Source organism: Spermophilus citellus, assembly GCF_964194105.1.
Source record: "Spermophilus citellus genome assembly, chromosome: 9".
Lineage (NCBI taxonomy): Eukaryota > Metazoa > Chordata > Mammalia > Rodentia > Sciuridae > Spermophilus > Spermophilus citellus.
The window spans coordinates 24,367,744-24,392,484 of record NC_138191.1 but is presented as its reverse complement, the minus strand read 5'-3'; the positions used below and the strand labels follow the sequence as shown (position 1 = coordinate 24,392,484).

The 24,741-nt window shown below is 38.0% G+C and overlaps 1 protein-coding gene across 1 annotated transcript; it reads left to right on the top strand.

Moving 5' to 3' along the window:
* Nucleotides 1–15,763: 15,763 nt before the first annotated feature.
* On the top strand, nucleotides 15,764–16,714 carry LOC308657250 (olfactory receptor 11A1-like; the record flags this gene model as incomplete). Its single annotated transcript, XM_081308784.1, has 1 exon — nucleotides 15,764–16,714. The coding sequence occupies one exon, from the start codon at nucleotides 15,764–15,766 to the stop codon at nucleotides 16,712–16,714; it is 951 nt and encodes a 316-aa protein (XP_081164910.1).
* Between the last annotated feature and the right edge of the window lie 8,027 nt (nucleotides 16,715–24,741).

Genomic DNA, 24,741 nt, shown 5'->3' with positions numbered 1-24,741 from the left:
CAAAGAAAATCCTAAAGAACACACACACACACACAAATATTAGAGCTAATAAATAAATTAAGCAAAGATGCAATATAGCACATCAACATATGAAAATCAGTTGTATTTCTGTATAGTTAACAATGAATAATATGAAAATGAAATATAAAAATAATTTGATTTATAAATAACATCAAAAAGCATAAAATGTTTAGAAATAAATCTAACCAAGAACAATAAAATTTTTGTACTGAAAACTATGAAACATATCTGAAAGGAAACAAAGGTTAAAATACATAAAAATATTTCCATGCTATTGGATTGGAAAACTTAATACTGTTAAGAGAACAATACTCACCAAAGAGGTACAGCAATTCATAGAAATCTCTATCAAAATTCCAATGTAGTTTTCTTTTTTTGCAGAAATGAAAAAGCTGACCTTAAAATTTGAATAGAATTTTTTTAAAAAATTAATGTAGAACTACAATAGATCCTGAGGAGTCAAAAAATTTTGCCAAAGATATTTTTGAAGGACTCATATTTCCCAATTTCAAGACTTATTTCAAAGCAATAGTATTCCAAAATCAGCGTGCTACTGGCAGAAAAATAGACAAATAGTCCATTAGAGTAAAAACGAGAGTGCTAACATAAATCATTGTATCCATGGTCAATTAATTTTTGACAAAGATGGCAAGACTACTTAATGGGGAAAGAGTCTTCAGAAATGATGCTGGAATGACTGTTTACATGATGTTATATCCTTGCTTCACATCATAAACAAACATTAATTCAGCATGGTTCAAAGTTCTAAAATCAAGAGCCAAGACTATAAAACTCCTAGAAGAAAATATAGAGGTAAGTCTTCATGTCCTTGGACATTAAAAAGGAAAAGGCACAAGACAGAACAGGAAAAAAGGGTTGACTTCATAAAAATTTAAAACTTTTGCCTCAATTCATTTCATCAAGAAACTGAAAAGGCAACTCACAGAATATGAGGAAGTATTTGAAAATCATACACCAGATAAAAGTCTATTTTCAAAATATGTATATAAAAAATCAAAAACAAAAAAGCAACCCAGTTTAAAAATGGGCAAAGGTTCAACTGGCATCAAGTGGATACACTTTCTTCTCAGCAGCACATGAATCATTCTCTAAAATAAACCATATACTATGCCACAGGGCAACTCTTAGCAAATATAAAAAAGTAGAGGTACTACTCTGAATTTTATCAGATCATAATGGAATGAAATTGGAAATCAATGACAAAATAAAAAATAAACATTTCTGCATCACATGGAGACTGAACAATATGCTACTGAATAAATAGTTGGTTACAAAAGACATCAAGGAGGAGATTTAAAATTTCTTAGAGGTAAGTGAGAACACAGACAAAACATATCGAAATCTCTGGGACACTATGAAATCAGTACTAAGAGGAAAATTCATTGCATGGAGTTCATTCCCTAAAATAAGAAAAAATCAACAAATAAATGACCCCACACTACATCTCAAAGCCCTAGAAAAAGAAGAACAAATCAGCAGCAAAAGCAGTAGAAAGTAAGAAATAATTAAAATTAGAGCTGAAATCAATGAAATAGAAACAAATGGAACAATTGAAACAAATTGACAAAACTAAAAGTTGGTTCTTTGAAAAAATAAATAAAATTGACAGACCCTTAGCCATGCTAACAAAGAGAAGGAGAGAGAGAACTCAAATAACCGGCATATATGGTGAAAAAGGCAGTATCACATCAGACACTACAGAAATACAGAAGATAATTAGAAATTATTTTGAAACCTTATCCTCTAATAAAATAGAAGACAGTGAAGGCATTGATAAATTCCTTAGGTCTTATGATCTGCCAAGATTGAGTCAGGAGGATATACACAACTTAAACAGACCAATATCAAGTGAGGAAATAGAAGAAGCCATCAAAAGACTACCAACCAAGAAAAGTTCAGGACCGGATGGATACATAGTGGAATTCTACAAAACCTTTAAAGAAGAACTAATACCAATATTCTTCAATTTATTTCAGGAAATAGAAAAAGAGGAAGCACTTTCAAACTCATTCTATGAGGCCACTATCACCCTGAGTCCAAAACCAGACAAAGACACTTCAAAGAAAAAAAAGCTTCAGACCACTATCTCTAATGAACATAAATGCAAAAATTCTCAATAAAATTCTGGCAAATCAAATACAAAAACATATCAAAAATATTGCGCACCATGATCAAGTGGGATTCATCCCTGGGATGCAAGGTTGGTTCAACATACAGAAATCAATAAATGTATTCATCACATCAATAGACTTAAAGATAAGAATCATATGATCATCTCGATAGACACAGAAAAAGCATTTGACAAAATACAGCACCCCTTTATGTTCAAAACACTAGAAAAACTAGGGATAACAGGAACATATACGCTAAGCCTCAGGCCAACATCATTCTAAACGGAGAAAAACTGAAGGCATTCCCTCCAAAATCTGGAACAAGACAGGGATGCCCTCTTTCACCACTTCTATTCAACATAGTTCTTGAAACACTGGCCGGAGCAATTAGACAGACAAAAGAAATTAAAGGGATTGTATAGGAAAAGAAGAACTTAAATTAATTCTATATGCTGATGAAATGATTCTATAATTAGAAGACACAAAAAATCCACCAGAAAACTTCTAGAATTAGTAAATGAATTCAGCAAAGTAGCAGGATATAAAATCAACACCTATAAATATCAAAGGTATTTCTGTATATCAGTGACAAATCCTCTGAGAAGGAAATGAGAAAACCCCATTCACAGTAGCCTCAAAACAAACAAACAAAAAATAAGATTCTTGGGAATCAACAAAAGAGGTGAAAGGTCTATACAATGAAAACTACAGAACCCTAAAGAGAGAAATGAAAAGAAGACAGTAGAAGATGGAAGGATCTGCCTTGCTCTTGGATAGGCAGAATTAATATTTCAAAATTACCATATTACCAAAAGCACTATACAGATTTAATGCAATTCCAATCAAAATCCTAATGGCATTCCTCATAGAAATAGAAAAAACAAGCATGAAATTCATGTGGAAAAATAAGAGACCCAGAATAGCTAAAGTGGTATCAGTATACCAGACCTTAAACTATACTACAGAGCAATAGTAACAAAAACAGCATGGTATTGGCACCAAAACAGGCCTGTAGACCAGTGGTACAGAATAGAGGACACAAAGACTAACCCACAAAAGTACAATTATCTTATATTAGACAAAGGTGCCAAAAATATGCACGGTGGAGAAAAGATAGCATCTTCAACAAATGGTCTAGGAAAACTGGAAATCCATATGCAACAAAATGAAATTAAACTCCTATCTCTCACCATGCACAAAACTTAAATCAAAATTGATCAAGGACCTAGGAATGAAACCAGAGATTATGCATCTAATAGAAGAAAAAGTAGGCCCTAATCTTCATCATGTGGGATTAGGCCCCAACTTCCTCAATAAGACTCCTATAGCGCAAGAATTAAAACCAAGAACCAATAAATGGGATGGAATCAAACTAGAACGTTTCTTCTCAGCAAAGGAAACAACCTGTGAGGTGAACAGAGAGCCTACATCCTGGGAGCAAATTTTTACCCCTCACACATCAGATAGAGCACTAATGTCTAGGGCAATAAAATTAGAAATCAACAATAAAATAAAAAATAGAAGCTACTCCAACATCTGGAGAACAAATAATACACTATTGAACAATGAATGGATAGTAGAGGAAATCAGGGAGGAGATAAAAAACAAATTCTTAGAGGTAAAAGAGAACATAGATACAACATATCAAAAATATCTGTGACACTATAAAGACAGTGCTAAGAGGAAAGTTCACTTCATGAAGCTCATTCATTAAAAGAATTAAAAAGACAACAAATAAATGACCTACTATTAAATCTCAAAGCCCTAGAAAGAGAAGAACAAATCAACACCAAAAGCAGGAGAAGACCTGAAATAATTAAAGTCAGAGCTGAAATCAGTGAAATTAAAACAAAAGAAACAGTTCAAACAATTGACAAAATGAAAAGTTGGTTCTTTAAAAAAATAAATAAAATTGATAAATTCCTTAGCTACACTAATGAAGAGAAAGAGAGAAAGCTCAAATTACTAAAATTCATGATAAAAAGGGAACTCTCACAATAGACACTAGAGAAATACAGAAGATAACTATAAGCTATTTTGAAAATTTATACTCCAATAAAATAGAAAATCTGGAAGACACCGACAAATTTCTAGAAACCTATGATCTACCCAAAGTGAATCAGGAGAACATACACAATTTAAACAGATCAATTTCAAGCAATGAAATAGAAGATGCCATCAATAGCCTAACAACCAAGAAAAACCTGGGACCAGATGGAATCTCAGCCAAGTTCTACAAGACCTTCAAAGAAGAACTAATGCCAATACTCCTTAAATTTTTCCATGAAATAATATAGGAGGGAACCCTTCCAAACTCATTCTATGAGGCTATATCACCTTGATACCAAAACCAGACAAAGACTCATCAAGGAAAGAAAACTTCAGACCAATATCCCTGATGAATATAGATGCAAAAAGTTTCAATAAAATACTGGCAAATCACATACAAAAAACATATTAAAAAGATAATGCACCATGATCAAGTGGAGTTCTTTCCAGGGATGCAAGGCTGGCTCAACATATAAAAATCAATAAATGTAATTCATCACATCAATAGACTTAAAGATAAGAATCATATGATCATCTCAATAGATGCAGAAAGAGCACTTGACAAAATACAGCACCTCTTCATGTTCAAAACACTAGATAAACTAGGGATAGTGGAACATACTGCCACAGTCTTGGCTGGGCACAGAATCACGAGCCACCACACAGCTTTGTCGATTCAAACAGCAATTCTTTATTCTCGAACTCACACTGGCCTCCACACACGTTCTGGGGCAATCCCGTTCTGCCGCCACCCAATTCACCTACTACACGAGGCTTTTTTCTCCCAAAATGCTCTCTGAATCTCACGAGAGCTCAACGGGAGTTCAGGCAGCAGGAACGCCCTAATTCCAGCAGCAATAATCCTCAACATCGAACTTCCCTAAAATCCAAGGTCTTAAACTGGGAACGCCTTGTCTTAAACCGGGAACGCCCTAAACCCAAGGATTGGGATACTTCCTCAAACTGCAGGATACACCCTAATCCTGGATCCACCCTCGTCCTTGGGCAGGGTCACCTAACATGCAATGTCAACAGCGAAATTAACATGGGGTACGCTGGCAAGGAAATTTCCTACTTGGTAATGGCCCTCAGCAACATACTTCAACATTGTAAAAGTTATCTATGCTAAGCCCAAAGCCAACATCATTCTAAATGGGGAGAAAAATTGAAACCATTCTCTCTTAAAACTGTAGCAAGATAGGGATTTCCTCTTTCATCACTTCTATTCAACATAGTTCTTGAAACTCTAACCAGAGTGATTAGACAGACAAAAGAAACTGAAGGGATATGAGTAGAAAAGAAAAAGTAAATCTATCACTATTTGTTGATGACATGATTCTATATTTATAGGATCCAAAAAATTCCACCAGAAAACATTTAGAACTAATAAATGAATTCACAAAATAGCATAATATAAAATCAGTTCCCATAAATCAAATGCCTTTCTATACATCAGTGATGAATCTGCTGAAAGAGAAATTAGAAAAACTACCCCATTCATAATAGCCTAAAAAAATACTTGGAAATTATTATGGTTTGGATGTGAGGTGCCCCTGAATGCTCACATATTAGACAATGCAAAATGGTTTAGAGAAAAAATAATTGGGCTGTGAGAGTCTTAACCCAATCAGTGAATTAATCCCCTGATAGGGAGTAACTCAGTGATAACTAATTGGGTCATTATTTTGGGTATATATTTGTTTCTGAAGAGTGGAGTCTCTCTCTCAGCTTTCTGATCACCATGATATGAGCTGCTGTTCCCCTGTCACACTCTCCAGCCATGATATTCAGCCTCACCTTGATCCCAGAAGAATGGAGCTGTCTGTTGACCTCTGAAATTGTGAGCTCTCAAACTTTTCTTATTCTACAATTGTGCTCGTTGGGTATTTTAGTCACAGCAGCAAAAAAAAGCTGACTAAAACAGGAATCAATCTAACAAAAGAGGTAAAAGACCTCTACAATGAAAACTACAGAACACTAAAGAAAGGAATTAAAGAAGACCTTAGAAGATAAAAAGATCTTGGATAGGAAGAATTAATATTGTCAAAATGGCATACTACCAAAAGCATTATACAGATTTAATGTAATTCCTATTAAAACTCCATCAACAGTCCTCATAGAAATAGAAATGGCAATCATGAAATTCATTTGGGAAAACAAGAGACCCAGAATAACCAAAGCAATCCTTAGCAAGAAGAGTGAAACTGGAGCCATCACAATACCAGACCTTATATTATACTACAGGGCAATAGTAACAAAAATGGCATGGTACTGGCACCAAAATAGACATGTAAACCAATGGTACATAACAGAAAACAAAGAGACAAAACTACTTAAATACAGTTATCTCATACTAGACAAAGGTGCTAAAAACATACATTGGAGAAAAGATGGCCTCTTTAACAAATGGTGCTGGGAAAACTGAAAATCCATGTGCAGAAAAATGAAGTTAAATCTCCATCCATCACCGTGCACAAAATTCAACTCAAAGCAGATCAAGGACATAGGAATTAGATTAAAGACCCTGAGCCTAATAGAAGAAAAAGTAGACCCAAATCTTTTTCATGTTGGCTTTGGACCTGACTTCTTTAACAAGACTCCTATAACACAAGAAATAATATCAAACATCAATTTATGGGATGGATTTAAACTAAAAATCTTCTTTACGGCAAAGGAAACAACCAATAACGAGAAGAGAGAGCCTACAGAATGGGAGGAAACTTTTTACCACACACACATCAGATAGAGCACTAATCTCTAGGACATACAAAAAAGTTTTAAAAAGTAACACTGAAAAAACAAAAAACAAATAACCCAATCAATAAATAGGCTAAGGAAATGAGGAGACACTTCACAGAAGATTTACAATTGACAAACAAATTTATGAAAAAATGTTTAACATCCCTAGCAACTAGAGATATGCAAATCAAAACTACTCTAAGATTTTATCTCACTCCAGTCAGAATGGCAATTATCAAGAATACAAACAATAATAAGTGTTGGCGAGTGTGAGAAGAAAGGTACACTCATACACTGCTGGTAGGATGGCAAAATGGTGCACTCACTATGGGAAGCAGTTTGGAGATTCCTCAGAAAACTAGGAATAAAACCACCATTTGACCCAGTTATCTCACTCCTAGGTCTATACTTAAAGGACTTAAAATCAGTGTATTACAGTGATGCATCCACATCAATGTTCATAGCAGCTCAATTCACAATAGCTAAATGTGGAAACAGCCTAGATGCCCTCCAATAGATGAATGGATACAAAAACTGTGGTATATATACTCAATGGAATGCTACTCAGCCTTAAAGAAGAATAAAGTTAGGGCATTTACAGGTAAATGGATGGAATTGGAGAATATCATGCTAAGCAAAGCAAGCCAATCCCCCAAACCAAAGGCCAAATGTTTTCTCTGGTAAGTGGATGTTGGTCCATAATGGGAGGGGGGAAGGGAAGAAGGGAGGAACTTCGGATTGAGCAGAGGGGAGGGATGGAAGGGAGAGGAGAGGAGCGGGAGGGTGTGGACGGGAGATGGTAGAATGATATGGACATTGTTACCCCATGTATGGGTATGATTACACAAATGGTGTAACTCTACATCATTTACAACCAGAGAAATAAAAAGTTTTGCTCCATTTGTGTAAAAATATTTAATTTAATTAAAAAACCCTAAGATTTCATATCACTCCAGTCAGAATGGCAATTATCAAGAATACAAGCAACAATAAGTATTGGTGAGGAAGTGGAGGAAAAGAAACACTCCTACATTGTTGGTGGGATTGCAAATTGGTGCAACCAGTCTGGAAAGCAGTATGGAGATTCCATAGAAAACTTGGAATGAAATCACCATTTGAACCAGCTATCCCACTCCTTGATCTATACCCAAAGGACTTAAAATCAGCATAGTACAGTGATGCAGCCACATCAATGTTTATAGCAGCTCAATACACAATAGCTAAACTCTGGAACCAACCTAGATGCCCTTCAATAGATGAATGGATAAAGAACATTGGTATATATACACAATGGAATACTACTCAGTATTGGTATATATACACAATGGAATACTACTCAGTATTCAATAGATGAATGGATAAAGAACATTGGTATATATACACAATGGAATACTACTCAGCCTTAAAGAAGAATGAAATTATGGCATTTTGTTTTCAGGTAAATGGATGGAGTTGGAGAATATCATGCTAAGCAAAATAAGCCAATCCCCCAAACCCAAAGGCCAAATGTTTTCTCTGATGTGCGGATGCTGATACATAATGGGGGGGGGGGTAGTGGAGGGAAGAATGGAAGAAGTTTGGATTTAGCAGAGGGTAGTGAGGGGAGAGGGAGGAGTATTGGGGTGGGAAAGATGTACCTTATCTACATGTATGATTGCATGAATGGTGTGATTCTACATTGTGTACAACCAGAGAAATGGTAAGTTGTGCTTCATTTTGTACAATTAGCCAAAATACATTCTGCTGTATAACTAATTAGAACTAATAATAATAATAATAATAATAATAATAAAGATTAGGTACTTGTACAATTCCATATATGAGACAATTTTGAAATTCTAGAAATGGGAAAAATTATAGTATTTTAAAACAGGCTAGTGGTTGCTAGGAATTTAAGAATGATGGAGTTGAGAGAGTTGTGGAATGGCTTTAAAGGAAGCAGGGATTTTTGTGGTGATGTAAATAATTTTTATTTGGATGGCATCAATGACAACATCAGAGTTGTGATGTTGTGCTATAAAGTTTTTAAGATATGTTCATTGGGAGGAAGCTGGGGAAAGGATACCAGAATCTCTCTGTATTACTTTTACTTTTACAACCGCATGTGAATCTAAAATTACCTCAAGATATAAAATTTGTTCTAATTAGTTATACATGACAGTAGAATGCACTTTGACACATTATACAAAAATGGAGTGTTACTTCTCATTCTTTTTGTTGTACAGGATGTATAATCACACCAGTTGTGGAATCATATATGCACATAGGGTAATAATGACTGATTCATTCTACTGTTCTTCCTACCCTCAGACCTCCTCCCCTCCTGTCAATCCCCTCTGCCTAATCCAAAGTTACCTCTATTTTTCCCTAGCTCCCCACCTTATTGTGAATTAAAGTCAATCTTAGTTGAATCCCTGATGAAGTCTTTGGTGTTAATTTTGAGGGGCCAGGCTAACTAAACAACCATGAGCACTGAGGATTCATGGTCTGTCAACCTGTAGCTGGTGTGATATATATACCTTAATATATATATATATATATATATATATATATATATATATATATATATATATATATATCTTAAATTTTGTACAATGAAAGTTTTTTATTATTTTCATATCTAAAAGTAATACATTCTAGATGTGACTCAATGGTAAAGCACCCTGTGTTCAATCCCCAGTTTAAAAAAAATGCTTTATTTTAGCCTCTTTATTTTCCTTTCAGAAATTTCCCCTTGTTTGGAGTTACAGCATATAGAAATTACAATATATATCTTTCTTGAAGTCAAAATATCAGAATTCTAATTGCTTCTTGTCCTGTGCTATATGGGTTGAGAATCTGAAGCGTTTTCTTGAATCTGTATCAGCTGTAGAATATATTTGAGGTTTGTATTACTGAATAAATCTGTATTAGTGGCTTGATTTCCCCCAAATAAATTCCTTTTCTTTTGAAGAGTAGAAAATGATCTCTTAGAAATTGCAAAATAAACTTTCTGCAAAATAACTAAATAAAATAAGTACTGAAGAAAGCTTCTCTGAAATGATTTTCTATAAATAAAATAATAGTTGCTATTTTTATCAGTGGTCTTTGACTTTTTTTTTTTAAAGTACAACGTTCCATTTTTTAAAAATCTAGCATCACCAACCACTTCTGCAATTTTTCAACCTCACTTCAGGTTCTAGGGCCCTTCCTTTAACTTGACACAGTAACGGAACCATTGTGGTGGTTGGAGGAAGATGTTTGCTAAAGTGGAAAGAACATTGGTTTATTTTTCTGTTCGATATTTATTCTGTACTTACTCTTTTTTTAATTGGTTCTGTTCGGTTATACATGACAATAGAATCCATTTTTATATAATTCTACAAGCATGGAGTATATCTTATTCTAGTTAGGACTCCATTCTTGTGGATGTTCCCGACGGTGGGATTCATGCATGATTTGAAGTTACACATTGGTTCATGTATTTGCTCATTCCTGTAATTGAGCTCAGTGCCCACCGAGGTCGAAGGTGAGTACAGAGAAGCGACTCCACAGTCAAGTTCTGTCATCATGCGGATTTTCAGTCAGTCCCAGCTGCCTCAAATTCTTCTGCCTGGGAAAATGAATAAGTCACTTCATATTAGAGGCTGGGTTTCTCATTTGTCAAATGGGCAATATGTCAGATGGCTGTGAAGCTTGCGAAGAGTTACATGTATGGCAAGTATGGATATTTCATAAATGGGTATCAATAAGGACAAGATTGCACGAAGTATGGGTACTATGTGATAGAGAAATACTTCAGGTCTAAAGAACAAATGAGGCAGGTTCCATTGGTTGATTATTTTATCATAGTTTCATCTGTTACACTTTTTGGAGAACTAACGTCTTACTTTGAACAAATATCTCTCTTATGTGTTAAAGACTGTGAGTAAATAAAAACTTGAATTAATTACATGAAGTTCTTACAAACGTACATTTCCTAGAATAGGATTAGCCTCAGTTACTATTTTTAATCAATGAGAACACAGGAGGACACAAGTTATTTAGAATCCTAATTAATGGTTTTGACAATAAACATTTACTACTATAGATAATTGTTTCAGTTCCCTACCAAACCTACCCCAGTGAGGAAATACACAGTGATTTTTCTTCCAGAAGTCAGAAACAAATTGAATACTTTCTTCAAAATATTAATTTGATCTATTCCATTAAAGCATAACATTATCATTCTGGGAACAATAATGCACACTTGTAATCCCAGCTACTCTGAAGACTGAGGCAGATGGCTGGCATGTTCAAGGCCAACCTGGGAGAGAACCTGTCTCAAAATAACAATAAAAGGGCTGTGGGTATAGCTCCTTGGTAGAGTTTCCCAGGGTTCAATCCCCAGTGCCACACACACACACACACACACACACACACACACACACACACAAAACCCATAACATAATCATGCATTTTCAAGTAAAGCTTCTTATCAAGGTCATATCATCATCAAAGTAGAAACTTTACAGAAAGCAAGGGAAAAATAGAGAGTCCTCTAAGGCGAACTTGCCTTGGCTTCGTATAATTTGCATGATAAACAGCAATTTCCCAGCAGAGTCATTTGGGAAATGCCCATGAGCACCAGTATCAGGGGAGGTGGTGGCCTTGCCCACAGAGGTACTCAAATTTACATAGAGGAAGGAGATTGAGAGATGGCCTCCGAGGTTAACAGAGAGAGGTGATCCATACTCCATTTTGGTCAAGTGAGCAGGTAGGTGTATTTTTGCATTAAAGCAAGATTTCAGATGTCTAGCCCAGTTCTGTGAATCCAGGGAGGGAGACATGCTGTAGCTTTCTTTTGTGGCTGAGTTCTCCGAAATAGGGGTGGATCCCTTCAAGGCACTGGTAGGCAACACTAACCTATTCTGCTGGTATTCACTTCTGTTTTTCCTATTCTGAGACTGTTTCTTGAAAGAAGAGGGTGGGGTACGATTCCCTAATATACTAAATTAACTGCCAGTTTAGTGGTAGAATCAAAATGCTGGTTTATTTGTTTAACCAATCATTTCTCTAAATCGACCAGCCACTGTCCTCATGATCTGGTTGGTGGCTGAGTCGATTAGTTGTTCTTTGAGCCTTAATTCAGTTCAGCGAATGAATCCCACTCAGATGGCTCCCAAGCCACCCCACCAACCTCTTCTGATTTTTTGTTGTGGTGGTGGTGGTGGAAGAAACACACCTGTGATAGTGAACCGAGTATGTGTGCTTTTACCTTGCTTTGTGTTCAACTCTTTCTCTTTCCTACAAACTTGTTTTCTGTGTGAGTTCTGGAGGAAGGGAAATGTTTCCCAATGAGGAAAAAAAATTCAGGTTTGGAAGGAATGTTAAATAGCATCCATCCAAATAACCCCCCAGTGCTTTGGTTGGTCTCCTCTAATTATCTTCACACACTGTCCTTGTTGAACATCTCCAGCGAAGGGGAGCAGCTGCCTTCTCAAGACAGCCTATCTACCTGTTGACAGCATTAACCGTACTGTGCAAAATTGGGAGGGAAGGAAGGAGCGAAGGAGAAAGAGAAGAAGAAAGGAGAGGGAAAGAAGAAGAGAGGAGAGGGAGAGAAAAATGAGGAGAGTAAAGGAAGGAAAAAGCACCACCACACGCTGAGCACTTTCTCTGTTCTCCACACCCTGGGCCAACACGATTTACAGACATATTGTGTAATCTGCTGGGTTTGCGGCTCTTGAGTGAAGCAGCATTATGTGAACACAGTTAACATAGGAGATGGTTAGCAGAAGTCATCCTCTAGCTCTTCAATGATCCCCTTTTATGATTTCCTCACGTCTATAAAGAGATAGGGAAAAGATAGTGGCTGTTTGCTGAGGCAGGGAGGTCAGAATTACGGAACTCTCTACTGTTGCCTGTGAGAGCCATGTCTACCTAGAGACCCAGAGAGAACACAGTATCTCTTCCTTTAAAGGTTGGCAAGCTTGCTCTTGCCCAGGCTTCTCTGTGGTTGAGTAGGGATTTGAATCCAGCCTGTTAGCTTTAGAAACTGTGCTTTTCATTAGGCTTCACGGTCTCTCCGGTCAAGTCTCTCACTTTGCACCTGACTTTCCTTCCTCTGTAGTGGTTCTCTGTGCTGCATCCAAGGGGTGACCAAGACTTCCGCAGCAGTGAAATTGCCTAGTAAAGATTAAGGACCAATTCCCTGTGCACATTCCCCCAAAGAGTTCTTATAATGTCTAACATGATAGATTAACTTGATTTCAAAGAATGTCAGGAAGAAAGCTGGACATGGTGTTACATGCCTGTAATCCAGCAATTTGAAAGGCTGAGGCAGAAGGATTACAAGTTCCAGGCCAGCCTCAGCAACTTAGCAAGACCCTGCCTCAAAAAATAAATAAATAAATAAATAAATAAAAGGATAGGAAGTGACTCAGTGGTAAAGTACCCCAATACCAAAAAAAAAAAAAAAAGAAGATTGTAAAGAATATAAAAGTAGCAGATAAGATTGGGATGAATTTTTTTTCTTCCCACTTCTGTGAGATGATGCAAACTAGTCTTTGTAGTCAGGCCCCAGGAGATGCATGAGATCCACAGTGAATCTAAATCTCATCTCTGTTATTTTCTAGCTGATGAGCATTTAAGGTCTCTGTGCCTCCATGTAAAGTGTGCCTGCATCTATAAAGTGAGCATTACAAGAGTACTCACCACATAACGATTATATGAGTCCTGTGTTTTTGGAACTTAGAACAGTACTATGAAAGGGTAATCAAATCATCCTTATTAACAGCAGCAGCAGCAGCATTGAAGCATCTGGCTGGACTGTCATAACTGGAGCCCTCTGAGTTCTCTGATCATTATTTGTGCTTCTCAGGGAGTAGAGAGAAGTCGTCAGTCACTTTGCACCTTCTCTGTGCACCCCTCAATGAGTCAGGGTTGGAACCACTGTTGCTGGGTATCCTCTGGGCACCTGAACCGCCAGTAGGACAAATTCTAGGCTAGTTCTATAAATCACTTAGAAAGCTGGAACTACTACTCCACAGCATGGTCCCTAGGACACTTGATCAGTGCCATATTCCCAGCCTGTCTTTATATTCTTATTTGGAGACAAATTCTTGTTAAGTTGCTTAGAGCCTCGCTAATTTGCTGAGGCTGGCTTTGAACTCTCAATCCTCCTCCCTCAGCCTCCTGAGTCTCTGGGATCCTAGACATGCCCAGCCTGGATCAGTTTTAAAATGGGATCAGTGTATTGTCAAAATGCTGTCAGTGTGATAAAAGGTGTCAGGGACAGCTTAAATACTCACACAATTCCATGGGCAAAGGATATTGATATTTGGTACTAATATTACCTTCAAAGTAAGGGCAATTCCATGGTAAATTAAGTAATGTCTACAGCCCTGAATACTTAGTGACATCCCAAAGTCTTCATTTATATAATTTTTGTAGATGTTAGGCACATTGGTATGTTCTTATCCAAACCTGCATCCCATTTTACAGATGACAAGCTTTGCCTCAAAGAAGGTAAAGTAATGGGTTCAAAGTCTGACTCATAAAGCAGAATACCTGATTTATTTAGGGCTCTCTGACTACTCATGGTAAATACCTCTTTGTTACACTCATGCATGGCTTTTTGTGCCTATATTTAGGTTTTCTCATCTCACTTTACTTCCCTCAGCCATCTTGTCCCTCCATAAGGAGGTACCAATATAGTCCTAGGAGGTTAAGAATAATAAAGTGGATCAGACTCAGACCCTACCTGTGGCTACAGCAGTATTTTGGAGGCAAATTCTTTTATCTTCCCTGAGCTTTCACCAGGATGAGACTGAAGAGGAGAACTGGTCTTTCTTAACTCATTCAAAAAGAATCCAAGGCTAGCATGGTTGGGTGCAAATGCTGCTTTAGGCCACCTGGTTCTGAATCTTTGTTTCCCATTTGCTGCAGCCTTAAAGTCTTTTTAATGAGGCTGATTCTGTCTGTTTAAAACTGTGAGATCCAGGCTTGGTGGTGCATACCCGTAATCCCAGCTACTGAGGAGACCCAGCAGGAGGATCACAAGTTCAAGGGGGCTAGGCAACCTAGCAAGACCCTGTCTCAAAATAAAAAGGAGGGGATGGTGCTGCCAATGTAACTCAGTGGTAGAGTGGCCCTGGGTTCAATCTCCAGTACCACAAAAAAGAAGCAAATGAAAGATGAGAGAAAGCATTTCTGCCCTGGGTCACACCTGTATCTACACTGCCCTTAGCATCAGGAGAGTCTCCAGCCTCACACTAGCAGGACTTTCTTTTGATAGTACCATGGAAACCAAGACAGAAGTAAGAAACTTCCCTCCCAACCCATTAAGAGGCTTAAAGGAGAGGAAAATTAAATTGATTTGGCAAGCATTGATTTTCCCTAAAGGTCAATAGTGCCTTGGGTCTTTGACTCTCTAGATTCTCTCTTGGAGAGTTTTCAAACCCTCTGGATATGCTCCTCATCTTCCTCTCTGTCTCACCTCCATTTAGATCTTCCTCCCTTTCTGGAGCTCCCTGCACCACCACAGTACACACTCAGGATGGACATCAGTGGGTGATTCTCCCTCCTTTTCTTTGTCCTCCATCCCCTTCTAAGGGGATGAGATGAGGATACAACAGAGGGGAAGAAGAGGGCCTTGAACTCACAGATTCTTACTCCAGATTCTGTCATTTCCCATTTTAGGTTCTTGAAACAAAAAGATGGTCTCTCTCTTCACTTGAATAAAAACCTGGACGGGGAATAAAACTCATTCCTGGTCCATGTTCTCTGTGTAAGCTAAGAAAGAACCTTCCATGTTCTGTGTGTTTCGCTGCCGGGTGTTCTGCTCCTAGGGAGGCCGAGGTATGGTGATCCCATCTTGGGAAAACCAGACAGTGATAGTAGAATTTGTGCTCCGAGGATTCTCTTCCATCCTACACCTAAATATTTCCCTCTTTGTGATGTTTTTAGTTTTCTACATCTTAACTCTTTCTGGAAACATCCTCATTGTCCTGCTAGTTTTGTTCAACTACCCCCTCCACACCCCCATGTACTTCTTCCTGGTGAACTTGTCCTTTCTGGAGATCTGGTACACCTCCAACATCATCCCCAAGATGTTGCTGATTATCCTAGCCGAACAGAAGACCATCTCTGTGGCTGGCTGCCTGGCACAGTTCTACTTCTTTGGATCTTTGGCTGCCACCGAGTGCCTCTTGCTTGCTGTGATGTCCTATGACCGCTACCTGGCCATCTGCCAACCTCTCCGCTACCCCCTCCTCATGACTGGCCCCCTCTGCATCAGGTTGGCTGCTGGTTCTTGGCTCTCCTGCTTCCTTCTCACATCAATCACCATGGTCCTGCTGTGTAGACTAACCTTCTGTGGACCTAATGAAATCGATCACTTCTTTTGTGACTTCACCCCTCTGGTCCATCTTTCCTGCATGGACACCTCACTGACTGAGACCGTTGCCTTCGCCACCTCTTCTGCAGTGACTCTGGTCCCATTTCTCCTCATCACAGCCTCCTACTCCTGCATCCTTGCCTCTATCCTAAGAATCCCATCAGGCATAGGCCGGAGGAAGGCCTTCTCTACCTGCTCTTCCCACATCATTGTGGTCATGGTGTTTTATGGGACACTGATTGCCACTTACCTCGTACCCTCAGCCAACTCTTCCCAACTCTTGCGCAAGGGGTTCTCTCTGCTTTACACCATCCTGACACCCATGTCCAACCCTATCATCTACAGCCTGAGGAATAGAGACATCCATGAAGCTCTGAAGACGTGTTTGAGAAAGAAATCTGGTTCACTCAGATGATGCAGAAAGGATGGTGCAGAGCTATACCAAATGACCAGATACCTCTGAGGATGGCTGTGGACACTGCTGAGTTCGGACATTTCTTGGGTGAATGGTCTAAGCAGATAGGACTCTGTTTCATCATCTCCAGTAGTCTTAGCTTTCTCTTCTTTATTTCTCTTTTTTACAAAAGTTCATACTCAAAATGAACTGGTAAGGTGCTCCATTCATTCAAATATTTGAAGGCTGCTCTGTCCAAGGCACTGTGCTGGACATAAATTATAAAATGATAGGCAAGAACAGAGGAATTCTTTGTTTTCATTGAACTCACAATCTTGGAGGAAGTCCAATATTAATTAACTAGTATAAAATTACAAATATAAAAGTACACTTGTGATTCAAAATTGAAAATAATAAGATGACTACTATGTACCCATTAGAATGGCCAGAATCCAAAACACTTACAGTAGTAAATGCTGGTGAGGAAGCAGAACAACAGGAATTCTAATTCACTGCCGATGAGAATGTAAGAGAGTACATCCACTTTGAAAGGTAGTCTTGAAGTTTCTCACAAAACCAAACACACTTTTACAATATGATTTAGCAAACATGTTGTTTGGTATTTATCCAAATTAGCTAAAAACATGTCTATTAAAATGTACACAAATATTTATACATTGAACATAAAACAATCTTTACCATGCGTTAGTGGGCAGAGGGATGAATAAGCAGAGCACAGAGAAATTTTAGGGCAGTGAAACTACTCTATAAGATATAATGAGAGTGAACATGTGTCATTATACATTTTTTTCCAAGTCCACAGAATATACAATAATAAGGGTAAACCCTACTTGAACATTGGCTGATAAGTTTATACCACTGCAGGTCATAGCAATTGCCTCACTCAGGTGTGGGATCTTGATAATGGGAAGGTTATGTGTGTGTAGGAGAAAGGGATATGTGGGAACTCTGTACATTCTGTTCAATTTTGCTGTGAACCTAAAACTTCTCTAAAAAATAAATTTGCATCATTACCCCAGGTACATATATGCAAGACTGCACTTAGGGTGTGACGCTACATCTTGTACAACCAGAGAAATGCAAAGTTGTGCTGCAATGGTGTACAATAAATCAAAATGCATTTTCTGTCATATAGACCTAACTAAAATAAATTTTAAAAAGAGAAAAAAATCTGTTTTTTAAAAATTTATAAAATATCTAATTTTAAATAAAGAAAAAAGATCCCCTTTTTCTGGAGTAGATTTGGCCGAGGAAAAGTATCATCTAATCCTTTCCACTCTAGGACTTAGAAGTGGGAAAATAAAGAAATGACAGATGAGAAAATGGATCATGGCAGCACCATCTCCTGTCACCACAGTGGCAAACTCAATTGGAAGTTAGCGCTTCTTGTTGACTGAGTGCCATCTCCTCTTGTTGGGCTCTGCCAGGCTCTCTGTGCTCACTTCCTGCTGATTGTTTTCAGAAAGGCAGAAGGTGGGTGGCAGGAGTTCGTTCTTAGATCTTGAATTCCAGAGAGCTGAACTGACTTCAGAGTAGAAAAGCCAAGGTCAGCTGTCTGCCCCCTCGTCTGGTTTCTGCAAATTAAGTTCCCCTGCTGCAGAGGACAGGATTATCCCTCAACTAAACTTCTCTCTTCTTTTGAATCACACAAAGAGATTATTTCAGCCTTCATGGAAGCTAGTCAAAACCCTTGCTGGGAAGCAGCACTTATGATACTATCTGAAAACATACCCGGGCTTTACACCCTCTTCTTGTACCTCTTGGAAATGGGGAGAATATTGTTGAGATTATTTGAGAGTGAAATCGAACCTTACTGGCTTTCAGCTCAGGGACACACAAGGAGGTCCTTTGGTATAGACCACAACTGCCTCTAGGATCACCTTTTTGAGACACTTGGAAGGAAAACGTGTAGTTGTTTTAGTCAGCTTTTGCATGACTGTGACTGAAATATCTGACAAGGAAAACTCAGAGGAGGAAACACTTATTTGGGGGCTCACAGTTTCAGAGGTCCTAGTTCATAGATGGGCAGTTGCATTCCTCAGGGCTCAGGGTTGCTAGACAGCACATCATGGAGTAAGGATGCAGAGGAGGAAGGAAGCTGTTCCCCTCTTAGCAGCAAGGAAAGAGGGGGAGAGAGAAGGAGAAAGAGAGAGGAGGAAGGGGCTGCAGAAAAAAACAGCCTTTCAGGGCACATCTTGAGTGACCCTCCTCCAGCTATGCTCTGCCCGCAGTTACCACCCCGTCGTTCAAACCAGGATGGACTAATTAGGGTAAGCTCTCACAATTCAATCATTTCACCTTTGAATATTCCTGGATTAATAGGAGCTTTTGGGCTACACCTCATATACACACCATAACAGTAGTGTATCACATCCTTTAATGCCCCCATGAACCCTGAACCTCACGGTGTACTTCCTACAAGGCCACAGCCTGGTATCAGGTCACAAAGCCTCAGGGGTTTTGTGGTCAGCAAACCACCATCATCTGGGAGAAATATTTCCCCATTATTCCTTCTGCAGGAAGCCACAACTCCCAGCCTTTCAAACAGGGAAGGGATGGCGCTGGGTTAGAACTGGCTTTCTATTTCCACAGGGGCATGAAAATGAAACATGAAGCTGGGAGGTCCTCCGAAGTCACTGAGGACCATAGGACTAAATGAGTCATGTCCTTGGCTCCATAACTGGAAATAAACCCCAAACCCTAGCAAAAGAACCCAGAATTCTGTGGTTTCTATCCTTATCTGGCTAAGGATAGGAGATGTGAGTTTCTGTGGCTGTGAGTTTCTATCCTTAGAGTTGTGCAAAAGGTGTCTAAGAAGGCACCAAAAAATGAAGAAGGGTAAGCAGTCCCTGAGCCCCATCCCTGTGTTTCCTAAGAAGTTCTGATTTTATCCGTCTTATTTATCACTCTTCCATTTAAAACTGTATTTGAATAAAGACTTCTGCTCTTAAGTGTGTATGTGTGTGTGTATACATATGTTTGTACACACACATATGTTTTCCCCAGACCTTTCTTTCTTTATTGCTTTCCTATTTCTTTGCTGGAAAAAAAATATACAAAACATGGGATTCATATGTGGTTTAATTTATACCATGTAAGGTGAAGGACAGTAGGTGTACTCCGCTCAGGCATGGGTTGGCCTGCAAAAGAAGCTTCTTTTCATCCAAAGACAGTCAGATTCCTTCTAATGACAAGGAAAGAGAACGCTAGAAGGCTAGGAGAGTGTATTTGGAGAAGGCTGGCTGGGATGGCCACCCTCTGTAGATGGTGCTGTGTCACAGCTGCCACACTGTCATTTTAAAAACTTACTTTTAATTAACATATAATAATCATATACATTTACAGGGCATAGAGTGATAATTAGATACATGTATACACATTATCAAATAAGGGTAGTTAGCATTTCTGTCTTCTTAAACACTTACCATGCTTTGTGTTGGAAGCTCACAAGCACCTCCATTCTATTCTTTGCAAAATATAAAAGAGATCCTCGTAAACTATAGTCACCCTACTCTGCTGTACAACACTAGAACTTTTCTGTCCTATCTGTGTTTTGGGACCCAGTATCCAACTTGTCTCTATTCCACCAACCCTCCTTAGCCTCCGATATTCACTATTCTTCTCTTTTCTTCTGTGAGATCAACTTTAAAAATTTCCACATATGACTGAAAAGATGCAATCCTTGCCTTCCTGTGCTTGGCTTATTTCACATCACATAATGTCCCCAGCACCATCATCCATGTTGCTGCAAATGATAGAATTTAATTATCCTTTTATGAGTGAATAATGCCATAATGTGTATGTATCATTATTTATCCATTCATCTGCAGATGAAGATCAGAAAATCTCCATCAGCAATGAGTTGATTGGAAAAAAGGACAATCTTTTCAATAAATGGTGCTGGAAAAACTAGATATCCATATTCAGAGAAATAAACCATATACAAAAACCAATTCCAAATGGATCAAACACCTAAATGTAGACTATGCAACTACTAAAGAAAATATAGGAGAAACATTTCAAGATATTGGTATAGGCTATGATGCTTTTGGGGAGGATAAGACCCTAAAACATAGGCAACAAAATTTAAAAATAGGCAAATAGAAATATAACAAAGTAAGAAGATTCTGCACAGCAAAGGAAACAATCAACAGAGCTAAGAGATAACCTGTAGACTGGGAGAAAATGTTTGCAAACTATCTGACAAGGGGTTGATATGCAAGACATGTAGGGAACTCCAAAATGTTTTTTTAAAATCTGATTTTAAAAGTGATCAAAGGATCTGAATAGACATTTCTCAACATAAGATATTCAAATGGCAAACAGGCATATGAAAAAATGTTCAATATCACTAATCATCAGGGAAATGCAAATCAAAGAAATAATGAGATATTATCTCACTTTAGTTAGAATGAATGTTTTAAAAAAAAAACCCAAATAAATTTTAGAGAGGATGCAGAGAAAGAGGAACTCTTAAACATGTCGGAGTAAATGTAAATTACTACAGCCATTATGGAAAGCAGTGTGGAGGAGGGTTTCTCAAGAAACTAAAATTAGAATGAACATATGATCTAGCTATTCCACCTCTGGGTGTATATCCAAAGGAAATGAAATCAACATTCTAAAGAGATACCTGCACTCCCTTGTTTGGTGCAGCATTATTCACAATAGCCAAAGTATGAAATCAGGACTGTAATTTTTAAGATTTCTGAATTCTTTGATTGACTTATCTTATACAAGTTGAGTTTCAAGGCAACATTTGCCAGTGACTTGACCTAGTTTGTCAAGGATGCCTGTCTTTGTGGGCACTGAATACCCGCAATTAGCACTTAAAGTGGGCTTTAAGGCTCAAGCATGGGTTGGCCTGCAAAAGAAGCTTCTTTTCATCCACAGACAGTCAGATCCCTTCTAAGGACAAGGAAAGAGAATGCTACTTGAAGATCCCTGATTATTGTCCCAGTGCTGTGAAGTCCTTTGGTGATCAATGTGTGGAGATATAGATGTACAGTCACTGCTGAATGGTGGTGGTGTTGGTGGGGAGAGATCATATAGCCACTGCTGTTATCACAGGGAGTAGCTGTTTTCTGAAAGGCCTGTCACTACTTTCATTGAGTTTAGGCAAGAAAGCATGAAACTCCATCCCACCTGGGCTACACTGTCATTCAGGCTTGGTGGTTTCTTACAATCTACACTCACTTGAGGTCAAAAAAGACCGGACCTTCATAAGAGGGGGTCATAACTTTCATGCTGAAATTCAGAGTCCAAGGCACAAGAGGATCACTTCTTGTGCATCTTTTGGGGTTCTGCCTGTTCTCCTAAACACTGAGTGAGTGGAGGGTTGTGATACCTGCTTATCTCCTACATAGCTGAGATCAGGGGCCAATCTCTTAACCACTTTAGGTCTCAAGCTCCAAAATGGAAAAATCAGGAAGACAGGCCAGTTGTTTTCCAAGGAATATACTGAGGAAAAATAACTAACGTCATACTATATTTTGAACTTTACAAAACCTTTCCACATATATCTTCATTTGGTCTTCATTTTGTCTGTAAAGTAGAAATATCTTCATGATACAAGCACAGATGAAGAAACTAAGGCTCAAGGATGCTAAAAGTCTTTCTCAAAGTATTTTTGTGAATGCCTTCTAGGTGTCCAGCCCTCTGTTATTTCCAATACATCATACTGCTAGTTCTGAGATTCCATAATTCAGTGTTTCTCTTATGTAGGTTATTTTTTTTAAAAAAATTATGACTATAAAAGCTAACAAGTGACTGTCTTGCCTTTGGGACTTGATCCAATGTGACATGGAAGCAAGCTTGTATTTGCAGTGGCCTTCTGCTGGCACTATTGTCCCAGATGCATACGGCCACACTTTTTATGTAATAATATCTGTGATACTATATTTAGGCCTAATGGATGTTAAGGGGTTTTGACAATATATACCCAATTTCTGAAACCCAGATTTTAATTCATTTCTCAATATGATTTTTTTTTAAAAAACTATGGACATATTCAGATGATGTAAAGATGAAATATTAGAATTTTTAAAACTTATGTTGTATAAGATGTAACAATATAGCAATCAAATTATATGCGAAGTTTTCCTTTTAAAAAATGATGTTCTATTGTATTCTCTTAAGAACTTTAACTTTTTAGGATCCTTAAGCAAAATCCAATGTGCTATAAATTGAATTTATTTTCCTGTTTGAAGCTTCTAGTCTTGCAATTCTCACAGGTACCTATGATTCTAAATTTTAGGATCTTTCCTTGCCTGTGTGACTTGCTAAAATAAGCTTGGGAGATCCATCTGTGTTCTCATATTTTCATACTGACTATTTTTCAATAAAAGCAGTTAGACTCATCCACCCAGAAGACTAAAAAAAAAAGTTAATGATTTCAACATGACCACAGGAGGCTTTGTCCATTCGGGACATATTTTTGCAGGTTACTATTGGTAATAATGAAGGATGAATAATTTATAGGTCCCCTCTTTGATCAAGTTCAAGGCTTCTCAACTCCCAGGTTCCATGATCACCTATGAGCAACATAACATTCCTTGAGAGGCCCAAACCATAAATCTGACAAATCCTTGTTCTAATTTAGTTTATTTTCTTGAGACAGGGTCTCACTTTGTTGTCCAGGCTCGTCTCCAACCTGCTCAGGCAGTCCTCCGTTAGCCTTCTGATAGGTTGGGATGACAGGCACACCCTAATTTTTTCAAAGTTTTAAGTATTATTCTAGATTATCCATCAACAAACATTGTCTTATTCTCCGTTTTTTTTTATCTTTTTTATTGGTTGTTCAAAACATTACAAAGCTCTTGACATATCATATTTCATACATTAGATTCAAGTGGGTTATGAACTCCCATTTTTACCCCAAATACAGATTGCAGAATCACATCGGTTACACATCCACAATTTTACATAATGCCCTATTAGTAACTGTTGTATTCTGCTACCTTTCCTATCCCCTACTATCCCCCCCCTCCTCTCCCATCTTCTCTCTCTACCCCATCTACTGTAATTCATTTCTCTCCTTGTTTATTTTCCCATTCCCCTCACAACCTCTTATATGTAATTTTGTATAGCAATGAGGGTCTCCCTCCATTTCCATGCAATTTCCCTTTTCTCTCCCTTTCCCTCCCACCTCATGTCTCTGTTTAATGTTAAACTTTTCTTCCTGCTCTTCCTCCCTGCTCTGTTCTTAGTTGCTCTCATTATATCAAAGAAGACATTTGGTATTTGTTTTTTAGGGATTGGCTAGCTTCACTAAGCATAATCTGCTCTAGTGCCATCCATTTCCCTGCAAATTCCATGATTTTGTCATTTTTTAGTGCTGCGTAATAATCCATGGTGTATAAATGCCACATTTTTAATCCATTCATCTATTGAAGGGCATCTGGGTTGGTTCCACAGTCTAGCTATTGTGAATTGTGCTGCTATGAACATCGATGTGGCAGAATCCCTGTAGTACGCTCTTTTAAGGTCTTCAGGGAATTGTTCTTATTCCTCCAAACAGATTGTAAACACTGATGGTGAGAATAACATCAGCTGTCAATCAAATCTCATAAATTTGGGTCTTAGTGGGTTTATAGTTTTCCACCCCACCCCCAACTCCAGGCCACCTCTGGTCATCCAGCCCCATTGGGTGAAGAAGAGAGGCACATCAAAGGAAAATCTCTCTGTTAAAATGTTCATCCATTTTTACTATAAGCAACTCTTATCTGAATCCTAAAGTGCAAGAAATAAAACCAAGAATCAATAAATGCGATGGAGTCAAACTAAAAAGCTTCTTCTCAGCAAAAGAGACAATCATTGAGGTGAAGAGAGAGCCTATAGTATGGGAGCAAATTTTTACCACACGTCCATCATATAGAGCACTAAACTTCAGGATATATAAAAAACTCAAAAAACTTAACACCAAAATCAAACAATCCAATCAATAAATGGGCTAAGGAACTGAACAGACACTTCTTAGAAGATACACAAGCGATCAACAGATATATGAAAAAATGTTCAACATCTTT